Source organism: Uranotaenia lowii, chromosome 2 (genome assembly GCF_029784155.1).
Source record: "Uranotaenia lowii strain MFRU-FL chromosome 2, ASM2978415v1, whole genome shotgun sequence".
In the NCBI taxonomy this organism is placed as follows: domain Eukaryota; kingdom Metazoa; phylum Arthropoda; class Insecta; order Diptera; family Culicidae; genus Uranotaenia; species Uranotaenia lowii.
The window spans coordinates 103,194,192-103,208,196 of record NC_073692.1 but is presented as its reverse complement, the minus strand read 5'-3'; the positions used below and the strand labels follow the sequence as shown (position 1 = coordinate 103,208,196).

At 37.0% G+C, this 14,005-nt stretch overlaps 2 protein-coding genes across 10 annotated transcripts in view; one reads left to right on the top strand and one right to left on the bottom strand.

Moving 5' to 3' along the window:
• Positions 1-14,005, top strand: part of LOC129746743 (GATOR complex protein Wdr59-like) — a 43,112-nt gene that overhangs the window by 24,368 nt on the left and 4,739 nt on the right. The gene's annotated exons all lie outside the window — the stretch shown is intronic.
• LOC129746740 (ankyrin-3-like) overlaps positions 3,785-14,005 on the bottom strand; it is a 308,202-nt gene continuing 297,981 nt past the window's right edge. For 7 of the 9 annotated variants that reach the window (XM_055740602.1, XM_055740601.1, XM_055740605.1 and 4 more), the window contains one exon: positions 3,785-6,678. In XM_055740602.1, coding sequence (XP_055596577.1) covers positions 6,153-6,678 — 526 coding nt within the window. In that variant the 3' untranslated portion in view covers positions 3,785-6,152. Of the gene's footprint in view, positions 6,679-7,254; positions 7,319-14,005 lie in introns of all 9 variants that reach the window. The other 2 variants (XR_008737362.1, XR_008737363.1) reach the window with 2 other exon arrangements.

Sequence of the window (14,005 nt, the reverse complement as noted above, 5' to 3'; positions counted from 1 at the left end):
TGTTGCATCAAAAATCTAAAGACAGCAAAATGTTAGAATTTTAATAAAGTTTGTAGTCATATTTTTTTCAAAACTCTACCATCGCTCAAACAGTATTTACTAGCAATCGAATGAAAGGTAGGTTTTTTAGACCACTTTTTTGAACTTTTTGTGACCATTTCATTAAAAAAAATTTAAAAAAATATTTCTTGTCTTCATGATGTAGGCATTAACTTCAGCTTTCATATGCATAAGGCAAATATTTTTTTGGACGTGTAACATATGAACTACAGCAGTTTTCGTGAGGCATGTTTTTTCGGATTTTTTTTCTTTCATGCTGAATAACGAGAACACTTGTAACTTTAGCTGTATATAATGTTCTAAACATATTTTACTGACATTACAAGGTTTCTTTTGATGTAAGTTTTGTTCAAATCGGTCTAACACGCCAAAAGTTATAACGATTTGAGCTTGTGGTGTCAAATTGACACCACAAGTGCTGATTAGGGTAATGAAATCTAATGCGGATGAGGGTTAAAAATACCATCTGTTGTTTTTCTGCTCCATTTTCAGACACCAAAAAAATTTTAATATTTTTTTCTTCATAAATAGATAGTGAACATGTAGACAATCTCAAAATGTTATAATTTATGAAAATCGCTTTTTTCTTTGAAGAAATGAAGTCTGACCTTTTTATTAGTCAGCTGAACGAATTTAAAAATTTACCTTCTTGAGCACTTTTCTAATCGACAGTTTTGGATTGCGCTAGATTAAATCTGTTACATTCGTCCATACCTACGCAGAAAATCTGCACTTTTATTAAAATTTTAGCTCACTTTTAAATCCTCTAGGATTTCTTTTGCGATTCACCATCTGAACTTTGTTTGAATAGTTGATTTTCAGCTATTTTAGAGTCTCTTTTGGTCAATTAGTTTCTTTTCTTTTTCTTTTAGGGATGAATCCTCCGGGTTGTACTCCATTTACCCGAAAACCATTGCCCAGAATGAAAAATCCCCAGAATTCCAATCGCCAGAAAGAACCATTCCCCAGAATTTTTTTCCCCAGACGAACCATTCCCCAGAAAAATTTTCGCCAGAATGTACCATTTCCCAGAATTTTTTTCACCAGAATGAACCATGTACCAGAATTTTTTTCGCCAGAAGAACCATTTCCCAGAAAATTGAAAACATTTATCCTTACTAGAAATTATTAAAAAAAAAGGAATTGTTACAAAAAATGTGGTTTCATAACTTTATTCTTTTGCGGCAAAGCCGCAACCAACGAGGATGAAGGGGCTGAGGCGGCACAAAGCCGCCGAAGCTCCCAAATCCGAGGAGGCTGCCGACCCGCCGTCGGAAGCGGCGGCCCTAAGACATTGGTCTAGGTCTGCCGGGGCTTCCTTGGTCTGCGTGAAAGCTAGGGGTGATCCCTTAGCCCCGTCCGCCACGCGACAGCGTGAAGGACAAAACGTCTTTCAAGTTCGAACGCGCAGCGTGAGGAGTCGGATACCAAAACGGTTTTTTAAAGGACCATGGTAAGCATTGAATCAATTAAAGTACCCAAACCATAAACAAAGCACAATATTTTTTCTAAAATAAATTTAGTTGGAAAATTTCAAAGTCGTAATTTCATTTGAAAAATCATTTTGAAAAAATTAATTTCGAATCATATGAAATATACAAGAATTCATTAGAAAAAAAAACAAATTAAAATACTAGGGGAAAAAATCTGGGATTTGTGTCATTCTGGTAAATGTTCCATTCTGGGGATAAAAATTCTGGGAAATGGTCCATTCTGGGAAAATAAATTCTGGTAAATGGTGCAGTCTGGGGAATTTTTTTCTGGGAAATGGTTCATTCTGGGATTTGATTTCGGGTATTTGTCATTCTGGGAAAAATTCATTCTGGGCAATGGTTTTCGGGTAAATGGGATACAATCATCCTCCGTACAAAAAAATAGTTTCTTTATGGGACGACAACTGAAAACCGCTGAACATATCGTCAAAAAATTTGCGAATGTAAACATTTCATCAAGTTCCATTCATGCATTCAAATTCAATACACTCCTTAATTAATTATATCCTCCATTAAAATCAAGAACCGTTAAAGACATAATTCGTGTTTCAATGGGTTGCGAATTTGGTTGGTTGAGAATATTTGTGTGTCTAAATCTATTACCGGAAAACAGTGATTCTTTAAGGTTCTAGTTTATTTTAAAGGGTGATACGGTCAAAATTTGGTCAATATCCACTTGACGTATTTCTTTCAATTTTGCATTTAAAAAACCTGAACACCCCTCATTTTGAAGGTGTGTGTGTGTGTGTGTGTAGAATGTTGCTCCTATTTTGATTTTGGAATTCACTCTTCAATTGTCAAAAAGCCGTCCAAGGAAGAAGAGCAGCGTATGAAAATTTTGCTCGCGCATCGCGAAAATCCAAGCTGCTCGCACGAAAAGCTGGCAAAATCGCTAAAAGTTGCCAAATCAACCGTTACAAATGTAATTAAAGTGTTTGGGGAACGTTTTTCGACAGCCAGGAAGTCTGGATCGGGGGGAAATCGAAAACCGGAAGCCGCTGAGACGACAAAGATAGTTGTCAGTAGTTTCAAGTTTCAAGCGAAACCCTAACCTCTCTCTCCGAGATGCCGCAAATAAGCTGGGTGTATCGTCTACAACCGTGCATCGAACCTAAAAACGAGCCGGACTATCGACTTACAAGAAGGTAAAGACTCCAAATCGCGATGATAAACAAAATATGACGGCCAAAGCGCGATCCCGAATGCTGTACACGACGATGCTGACGAAGTTTGACTGCGTAATGGACTGGGTAATGGACGACGAAACCTACGTCAAAGCCGACTACAAGCAGCTTCCGGGACAGGAGTTTTATACGGCAAAAGGAAGGGGAAAGGTAGCAGATATTTTAAAGCACATGAAATTGTCAAAGTTCGCGAAGATATCTGGTTTGACCAGCCATCTGTACCTGTGGCTTGAAAAGCAGCATTTTCATAGCTTCCGGGACTGTCAAATTTACGTGAAAGAGTGTTCGAATAAACGTCGGCTGCCTTTCCTGAAGAAACACGGTTGTTCCGTACTGTTTTGGCCGGATTTGGCATCTTGCCATTACGGTAAAAAGGCCATGGAGTGATACGCCGCCAACAACGTGCAGGCGGTTCCCAAGGATAAGAACCCTCCCAACACGCCAGAGCTCCGCCCAATTGAGAAATGTTGGGCTATTGTCAAGCGGAACCTAAAGAAGACCGAAAAAACTGCTAAGCACCAGCAGCAGTTCAAGGCAAACTGGCTTTCTTAGGCGAAAAAGGTGGACAAGGTGGCTGTACAAAATCTGATGGCAGGGGTTAAGCGTAAGGCTCGGCAATTCGGATTTGGAAAAGCGGAAGCCTAACTGAATATTTTTCCTGAATTTTATACTAACTAAACTTGAAAAATAAATTTAATTTGATTTTTCAAATAAACGATTTTACCGATTTACACGCATTTTCTCTTGACCAAATTTTGACCGTATCACCCCCTATGATAGGAGGCATTCAAACAAATTTACCTGTTGGACTTTTTTGAAGCCATTTTGGTTTATAGTTTTGATTTTTTCTTCAAAGTAGTGTAAAGACAAGACTCTTGCACACTGATCTCGGAAACAGTTTTATAAATGGTTTGTTGGAGTTTTGAGCTCACAAAACCAAGTTATTGATTGAAAGCTGAATTAAGTACGAATGTTTTTAAAAATCTAAAAAAAAAGGTATCTACATCGTTGAAGGATTATTTTCGGATATTTAAACCAAAACATCTCTTTTAATTTATCAGCAAGATTTATTTTGTTTTTATTTATTCCTCTGTTTCAAATCGTGTTTCTCTTCTAGGTAGTGGTAGAATTTTTGATTCCCGTTTATTTTTTTCTTTAAACATATTTTCTCCGCTCTTCGGCGTCAGTGTGTTAAGGATTTTTTTTCGCTCCCAATCTCTTTCGCATGTGCTTCTGGTGCGACTTAGCCACAAATTGCTAGATTGCTAGAACTAATCGTAGCGCAAACTTTTAATCCATTTTATTTCGAAATGTGTTACTTCACTTTTTTTTTTGCAGAGATTGAAAATTTATTTTCGATCGATTTTTTTTTTGTGTTTATTTTTCTTCATATTTATTTTTTCAGACATGTGTTTCAGTGTTAAATATACATTTGATACGGTTTTTAGTTTTGTCACAATAAATCTTCACTTTATTTTAAACTCTTACTGTAAATATTTTCTCACAATTTAATTTCTGGTTTTTTCTTTCACTTGTCACTACTACTCCTTTGCATGATGAGGATTTAATATATGTGTGTTGTGTATATATATTTTCATATATCTTCACTTAAATTAGTTTTTTTTCTGTTTCTTTTTATTTAGTTTCAACAATGACAATAAATATAATTTCGTACTTTTATAGTCGTGTATGTGTACTGCGTATGTGATAGTAGTTTTTTTATGCGATTGAATTGTAGGTTTTTTTTTCAAGCACATAGAGCTTTAGATAGTTGCTTTTTTAGGTTCATAAGCTACAACCGGATCGGTTGTGTTTTTTTTTGTTTTTGTTTCTCTCAATCAACAAACGAAATCTGGCAGCATGACTTGAAAGTATGTGTTTGTAGAGTTTTGTTGTAGATGGGGACGGGGCTTGTTTGATTTTTTTTCCTTCATCTCTCTAATATTATGGTACTTAGTAATTACAAGGGAAATCAATCCGATTACTGATAAAAACAAAGGCTAACTGGAACTTAAAACGGAAGCAGACAGAAGCTGTTTGGAAAATACTGATAGCTGCCAGAGTTTGTTCCCCAACGTTCTGGCAGTCCTGAGAAAAGAGACACCTTTCAAAGTATATTAATGGTCTGTACAAATAAAAGTATAATGGAACAAGAAATTAAATAAAACATGGGAAAATATATAAATTAATGTTATCGAACTCTACTAATAAATAGTTGCACACACATGCGCGGGGCAAAAACAAAGGAAAACAACATTTAAAAACAAAAGTAGCAAAACTTGTTCTTAAAAATACTGTTTTTATAGTAGTGACATCTACGTTACGATTCGGGGCACTGAAGATAGTCAGAGGAAGGAAGCAGAAAACGTTCGTGTTACATTCTAGACAGGACTTTGTATCTGCAATATAGAGTTTATCAAGCGAAAATGTTTAAGCTTTACTTTCCTTCTTCAATGTATTTTTTTTTGTTTTGTTTTGTTTTGTTTTGTTTGATGCTGTAGATTGAACTTGACCTTTAATGTGAACATCTAGATTATTTTATCAATTTATTCCCTTCTTGTTAATAGGGAAGGAAATTCAATCGCTTGACCGTTTCTCACCTATTTGAATTATTTTTGAACCAATCAAAAATTCAGGTTAAGTTCAGGTTGATTTTAGAGGTTCCTTCTAAAATATTCATTTTGCAAACGATACCAGAAAATATCTTGTACAGGTGTATTGCACCTTATTTATGTATTTGTTTGCTCAGCCAAAGGACTTTTTTGAAAAATAAACTGGTAGCAAAATAAATTATCTCTTCTCACCATGGTTTTTTTTTTGTTACTCAATGATCCATTAGGTTTAATTTTCAGTGGTGTGATTTGTTTTTACAACTCCATTTGCTTGCAGCGCTGAAGTTTCGCGCGATCTCACTTCCAAGTTTAGTCAAAGCGTTGTTGCTTTTCTTTCCGGAGGACTATATTATGAAAGTGTCCATCGGGGAGGCACCATAAATTAGGGGTTGGTATCAAGAATCAATCACTTTTGTGTGGGACGTTTCTAAGTATTCTATCTGGTAGTTTTAGAACTTCTTCGCAACTAACACCCTCAATTTGCAAATATATAATTATATTTTTAGATGATTTTTTTCCTACGGTGTGCACTGAGTTAGAATTGAAAATTTGTGACGTAATTTGTTTTATTTTGAATTTTAAAATCTAGAATTTAAAATCACAATAGCTACAATAAAAATCTGTCTACATGGGGGAATACTTTTGTTTAATATAACTTATTCCAGTAAAGTTAAAACAAAGTATCGCCCTCTGTCGGTGCTTCGAGTTGCCGATTGTGAAGCAGATTCGTACTGTTTCGTCCAAAAAACATCACCAATGAATAAAACTCGTTAAGCAGTATCATCCCATTTCTACTGCGTAATTCAATTCTTGCGCTCCTCGTTCATGAACTCGTCCACGATCGAATTGATCGAGGGCTGATCGGTTGGCTTGCCATCGACCACTTCCGTGACGGTGACGGTTCGCGTTTCCCGGATGTCCGGGGAACCGGCTTGCTGCAGCAGCTGCGTCGTCGTCGTTATCTTCTGCAACAGTTCATCCTCCGGAAAGTCCGCATCGGTCGAGGTGAGCGTGATGGTTTTGGTTGTGGTCGTTGTCTTGGTCGTCGTCGTCGTCGTCGTCGCTGTTCCGTTCTGATCCGGCGCTTCAGCCAGTGTTCCGGAACCCTCGATCTGCTGTGGATGGGGGGCATCCCGTGCTTCCTCTTCGCTGCTACTGGTAGTCGTCATGGTTGTGATCACGGTGTTCGATCCGTCGATGTTTTGACTGTTGGCGGCCACCGATTGTAGCTGTTCCAGCAATTGTTGCTGCAGATCCTCCGGGATAGACTGGTCCGGTGCACTGGCTGTGATCGTCTTGATCGTCGTGATAACAGTCGTTCGAACGGAGCTGGGAATGGATCAAGAAAAGCTTTTTTAGTATACTGTCAATGCCAGGAGAAACTGGGAAAAACTGTAACGTGATGTCAATAATCTCTAAATTAATCTAAATAGTTTAACCATAATTTAATGATTCAACCAACGCACTTGGCGAGTGCGTTTGAAGCTAATGATACTAGAGCAAAAATTAAGCACATTTTGAATTTACAAAAATAACCTTCGGTGCTTAAAACGCTTAAAAATAATAAGTTGCGTTTTTTTATCAAAGATTCCAATTTAGATCAAAATTGGAGTCGATTTAAAATAACAACTACAATTGATTTTTTAACATAGAAATATCTTATTTCTATGTATACATATGTACATCTGCATCCAATGTACAAAACAATTCCAATGATATCGTAATCTCAAATTCGTTAAAACTCAAATTTGTGACCAGATGCTGAAATAATAAATATTTTGTCCAATACAAAAAAAAGGTGTATGTGATAATGGTGTAAAAATGAAGCCACTACTGAAGTGTTTGTTTTGTGTAGGTAATCCAAAATATCAACTTCAAATTTCAGAATGGATAGTGTGTACTTACTCTTAACTTAACTCATTTGGGAGGAAATACTGAACGCAGAAGGATTGTTGAAGTTTACAAGTGCCTGGACGAAAATTATTGATGATTATTCATCTTACACTTCGTTTTCAATTGATTAAAAATCTAAAGTTCGTCTAAAAAAATCCAAAATTTTTGGAACACATTTTTCCAAAAACGTATTTGCATTAATCATTGTAAGTAGTGTTTGAATTTAAAATCTTAAAACAGCAACAGTTTGAAGGATTTCTGACAAAGAAATAAAAAAGTTTCACGAATTGATGAAACGGACATAAATTGCACAAAAAGTTCATTTGTTTTGATACAAAAAATCCCTAAGATGAGTAGTAGCGAAGAGGCAGAGCACAGTGTTGAGATGACAAATATGTAAAGGGTGGCTCCAGAGAGTCTTGACACGTTGAGAATTTGGTTAGATTTATACGGCCACAGAAGATTTTTAAAATTGTTCCCGCCCCTGTTTCTAAACAGCTCTATGATCATAGAAGGCGAAAGTGACACAGCGAAAACGACTCATTGATGTTTCATATCAGAACACAGCGTTGTGAGATTAAACATTGAAAAAGGGGGCTCCATAGAGTTTGACCGTTTAACACCTAAATAACCAAGGTTCAGATAGTCGGTCCTTAAAATATAAACAGCTGTAACTTGCCAACCACTAACCTGAATTTCACAAACTAAACCTTTTTGAATTACTTGCAGTGTTTGGTTTTAGTTTGTAGAACTTAATTTTCCTCTTTAATCAAAGAACTTGATTTAATGGCTGCCGCTTCTATTTCAGCTAGCGAGGGCGCTTCCGAGTTGACGCCATTAATGCGACTTACTGTTCGTGATTCGAGCTGCGGGTTCTGTTGACCATCGCTATTTGTGACTCGGAAAAGTTATTCGAAGTCCATCGTTTGGGCTGATCTGTTCGATCGGTCATTAACTGACCTGCTCGGTCTTTTAGCAGCATTCTAATGCCGTTTTTCTCCACTCGCGCGGGGTAAAACTTTTTCTGAATAAACAAACAGAATCGTTACCCGGGACGATGCAAATATATGGTTGCTATACTCACCCTTATGCTTACCCCCAACACTGACAACTTTTACGGGGTGCAACCGCCTGCTTGAGGTTCAAATCTCGGGCAAAACTAGTGGACTTCTGAATTAATAACCGAACATAATAACAGCAGTTAGGGCAAAACTCGTAGTTATCCACGAGGTTGCCACTGCCAATAAACGAAAACACTATAATATAAGTTCTTGCACCACTAAGGCGGCGAGAAGCGCCATGAAGTTAGTTAACGAATATCTCCATTGGCGGCGGCTCTTTCTCCCTCTTCGGCTAGGGAGTTTGTCCAGGCTCTGTTGTCTCGTCTACAAGCTCGTTTAACCGCCTTTTCCAGCTCCGCATATCGTAAGCGGGCGGCTGCTTTGGCTGACCCGGTACATGCCTGCTCAATTCCGACTTTCGCCTTTCTCCGATCATCGATCATCCTCCAAGTTTCATCCGACATCCATTCACTATTTCTTACACAGACTTTACCGAGAATACCATGGCTCGTCATGATAAAGGCATTCTCGATTCTACACCACTGTTCTTCGACTGTTCCGTCTGTCGGCAGCTCCGAGGCTCGGGATTCAAGCTGCTCAACGTAGCCCTTTTTACCTCTTCATTCTCCAACCGGCGGAAGTAGTATCGCAACTCTTAGTCGTATCTCGCCAAGGACGAGGTGATGGTCAGATGCAGTGCTCAAAACTGGTGACATGCTAGCGTTAATGTGAAATTATTTTTCAATCACAGTACACATTTTACTTTGAACCGAAAATCTTCCGATCATCAACGAAGCAATCCCTGGCTGATAGTCGAACAAAAGTCACATCATTTTGAAATTCGTGTTTGTGATCTTCATTTAAATCTCAGTCATTAAAATGTTGAAGTCAGTGAAGTTAGATATTTGAAAGGAGAATGCTTGTTGTTGGGAGCATTGGCTGAATGATTTCGCTTCGCAATTCTAATTTTTGTTAGTAACGAAAGTTGTTCAGTTTCTAAAAAAAAACAGTCAGAAAAACTGACTTCCAATTCCGAAATATAAGTTTAAGCAGTTGTGCTAATTCTTGCTAGCTAGTGATGTATTTAAAAATTTCCCTTAAAAACTAAACAGGCGGGGATGAAAGCTTTGTTGTGTCTTTGGCCGCGTTTTCACAAATTTCATTATTCATGTATACGTATTGATGCATTCATCTTTAAATTTTTATTCGTAATATACACACTTTTGAAGTTAATTTTGAGTTTCAAAATATCAGAATATTTTTTTAAAACTGATATGAACTTGTTTTAATACTCATAGAACTTTTAAAACACTATATTCAATGATTTTTAAAAAGAAATTTAAGTGCAATTGTTGCACTCATCAATAAAAAAAGCCCCTGGATGTAGACTTTTGATGTCTGTATAACAGTTGAAGGCTCTGCTGGAGCTTTCACATGAGCTGTCAAATCTGCCAAACAATATTTTTCTCTTTCCACCATATGTGAGTTTAGGTTAGGGAGACAAAGGCAGACAAAAGCTCGAACTGCTCGATTTCTCGACTGTTATAATGTGCGCAAAATTTTATTTATGCATGCATCAATTAGAAATTTTGTGAAAACGAGGCCTTTCAGTTTGTTTTGTTGTAAATGAATTCGACTTTATTGAGCACTGGTCAGATGCAATGTCTGCACTTCGTTTGTTACGGACATCAAGAAGGCTCCTTCTCCATTTTCGGCTGATGCAGATGTGGTCAATTTGATTTCCTGTTCGGCCATCTCAGGATATCCAAGTGACCTTATGTGCTGTTCGATGGGGGAAGAGCGATCCAGCGATCACCATGTTGTTGTTGCCTCAAAATTCTACAAACAGCTCTCCGTTTCCGCTCATCCTTCCTAGACCATGGCGCCCCATGATGCGCTCAAGGTCCTGATTGTACACGAGCGCGAGCGCGTTGTACAGTTGTACGAATTGCACAAACATCTCGGCAAAAAGTATACAGTACAACATTGTAAAAAGTGAAAATGTGGCGGCTTCCCTGTTCACCATATCCTAGAATCCCCAACAACTACTCGCAAGCAAGGTAGCGCCAGACCAGCGAAGATTATGGACGCAAAAGGACTTCGTTCTCTTTCTCATGCCTTCAACAAGCATTCACTGAGCCAACGGGATGCCGCCAAAAAGTTCAACTGTTCTCACCAGTACATTGGAAAGACATTGAAAAAAGTTGGAATTAAGTGCCGAAAGAAGACAAGAGCCCCAGAATACAATGAGATTTCGACTCTTAAATCCCAATGCCGCTGGATGATAAAAAATTAAGCCGGAAAATGTTTTGATTTGGACAACGACTTTTTACACAACTTGAAAGAGAAATTCCAAAATTTTAGTAGCCACCTGTTAAACAAAGTTCAAGGTATTTTATGGAAAAATTTGATACATTTTTAGAAAAACAAAAAGTTGAAAGACCTAAAGTTAAACTCAAAAAAGGGAATAGTATCCTGTTCTGTATTTGATTTTATTTTTTCAATTTTTGATCTAAAATCACGCGCTTTTATTTTTTTGTGATGTTGATTATGTGCAAGTTTCATGCATGTAAGCTTTTGTCCAATTTGTTCCAATTTATTTGTAAATTTGGATTATTTTTTTAATTCTCTTCCCTTGTGATGTTTCAATTCCAAGTAAGAAAAGAAGGATTTCAAAATTTATCCTGCCTTAACCTTAATTTTTTTACAAACGCATACAGAACGCACCAGTTAAGCATTACGGCTATTTGGAGCGCTACCAATAATCGTTTAAGAATCAAATTGAAGAAATTTTTTTTTAACTAACCATGCTATGGCTAAAAATCATTCTACAACTTGTAAATCTATTTCAATTAAAAACGCACCACAATATTGTGAGATTCTAATTTCAAAACACAAATGGATCATTTATTCCATTTTTGTTTTCCTGATTGCTTTTGTCAGATATTTTTTGACTGATTTGTGGATGGAAAAGAAATTGTTCTCGGGAATCGTCGGAAATTCTATAGAATTCGCATTTTTAGGTTCATGCCTGAAATATTGTACCTCGCGTAACTTTTGATACCATCGACAGAACTTTGCAAAACTTCAGACATGCCAACTTTATATTTCATCACTCTGCAAAATTTTAATGAAGAGTAAAGCGTAGTTTCTGAGATATTGAAGTTTGAAGGGTAAAAGCCCAAAAAAACAGTTTTTCGTAGAATTACTGTATCTCAGGCCACACAAACTTTAGAAAGCACAAATTTTGCAATAAAATAGTGTCATAGTTGATCTATCTTACTCAAAAAAATTATCATCAGAATAAAAAGTAATGGAAGTTCAAAGTCGAAGTGACAGTGCACATGTTTCCAATTTCTATACAATTATGAACGGTGCTGTAGGTGAAACGCCTTCAAGTAGGCAACGGAATTCAATTTCTTGGCTGGATCACGGCAAATAGGGCGGTTAATGATTCTTTCGAATCGAATATTTATGCATCTTTTAAACATGAAAAACGTCGAAATTTGTTATAATCATTAAAAAATCAGCAGTGGATCAATTTAAAAAAAAAATTACGTTCAATATGATGCAGAACATGTTGTTCACAAACGCGGAAGAGATGAGCTTGATAGACGCAAAGTAAGGATAGTTAGATTGTAAGGATGTAAGGATTGTTTCAATGTAGAGTTTTTCGTCAAGAATCGGTTGGTTCACGAGAAATTTGCAATTGAAAAAGATGCACATCAACTCGACATAGTAGTTAAAAATAGAAAATTAACAAAAAGTCGCTGTAAACATCCGCTATTGTCGGAATTAGAGATGTACCGAATAGTGGTATTCGGCGAAAGGCCAAATACCGAATATTGACCTTTTCAACTATTCGGCCAAACGAATATTCGGCCGAATATTCGGTCGAATATTTTATTGAGCTTAAAATGAAAAAAAAAAGCGTTTACTTCAATTTGCTTCTTTTTTCCGTAATATTTTCCCTTTGTTTTTGAGTCGATTATTTTCAACCAAATGATATAATCAGATGATGTATTACAAGAATTTTTCAAGTTGGGGACTTTATGATTTTTAAAATGTCACCAATAACTGACAGTACAAGACATCAGATGACTAGTAGCTTCTGGGGCGTTTATCACAAAAGAGATTGTGGTCTTATGAAATCTGGGACAAAATATGTCAGAATAGGTGACAAGCAATTTAAATTGCTTATTGGATATCGAATTAGATGAAGGTCGAATTTGAGCATGATACCTCAAAATAGTTGTTGAAATAAGATGATCTTTAACCTTCAGCATACCATACTTTCAAACACGCGTATCCACACGGTCCGGCAAAATTTATGCTTATTTTTAAATTTTTCAAAAATTGTAATTGAACATTATATCGAAAAAATTTTAAAGTGAAATTTTTTTTATTTGATTTAGCAAATAATTGAAATAACCACGAACGAAATTCGGGAAGTTTTAATCAATATTTGGACATCCCGGTCAGATTTAACTTATCACGAATCTCTATTGAATTCAGAGCTGGTAAAATTGACAGAGTTAAAGATGGCTACTGTTTTTTCCAATCATCATCACTTTCCAAAATTCCAACTATGCACCGAGCCACAGTCACCGATCATCAGCAGGCTGATAATGGTCTTTGTTTGATTCTCAATGAAAGCTAGCATACTAAATATTCAATATCATTGGTTTCCATTGAGATGATAGCCTACTAAAATTTCGCTTCCATGCCGGTTGTTGATATTTCGTAATCCTATGGAAATTCGGATACAAATAAAAAGCGCAATTTTTTAGCGCCGATGTGGTCTAGTGGATAGGCTGGCGCGAGTCTAGTTTTGGTATGCCAGGCGTACTGGGTTCGATTCCCGGTATCGGCAAGAAAAACTTTTGGGTTCCCCATAAGTGTCCGACAGGTAAGATGTGTTTTCTCAATCAGTTGCAAGCTTGCCAGGTATATACACGGATGCCGGAATACCTGTAAATAAACTAGCCCACCTGGTTGACTAGTTCTTCCAAAATGAACCTACATCAACACGTTACATTCACTCCATAACAGTTCATACGAAGCCATGGGGTCCGGGTATGGTGGCGCGCTGCATTGGAGATTTGTCGAACTTAATAATCTAAAGAATGCATGTGAGCACATACTTATGCAGAAACTGCGGTGAATCCGTGCACCCATGGTGGATAACCAACATACATACAAATAAAAAGCGCAATTTTTGAGTTCAGGTTCACAATTCAAATTCACAATAAAGATTCTAAATTCAGAAAAAGGTTTAACTTGGTTTAACTTTACAACCAACGTAAATCGTTGAGGAATTTAAGAGATCATGAAATTAACAAATTGCGGACCAATTACGAGATATTTCAAACAGCGAAGAGGTTAAATTGACATTGCAGAAAATTTATGTCGTCGTGGTCGTTTATGGTGTAAAATAGTTTTAGGTCATCAGCATAGCAAGTTTGGGAACGTCGAGGAGTGACAACACGTCGTTGAAATAAATTAGGAAAATTATCGGTCCTAGATGGCTACCTTGGGACACACCAGAGGTGGCTGGGAACTGCCTGGAAATGGTGTCACCCGTTCGAACAATCAATTTACGACCAATTAAGTAACTGCGGAATGAACCCAGTAGCGTACCACAGAATCCTAAGCGTTCGAGTTTTCCGATGTCAATCTTATGGTTCACCTTGTCGAATGCA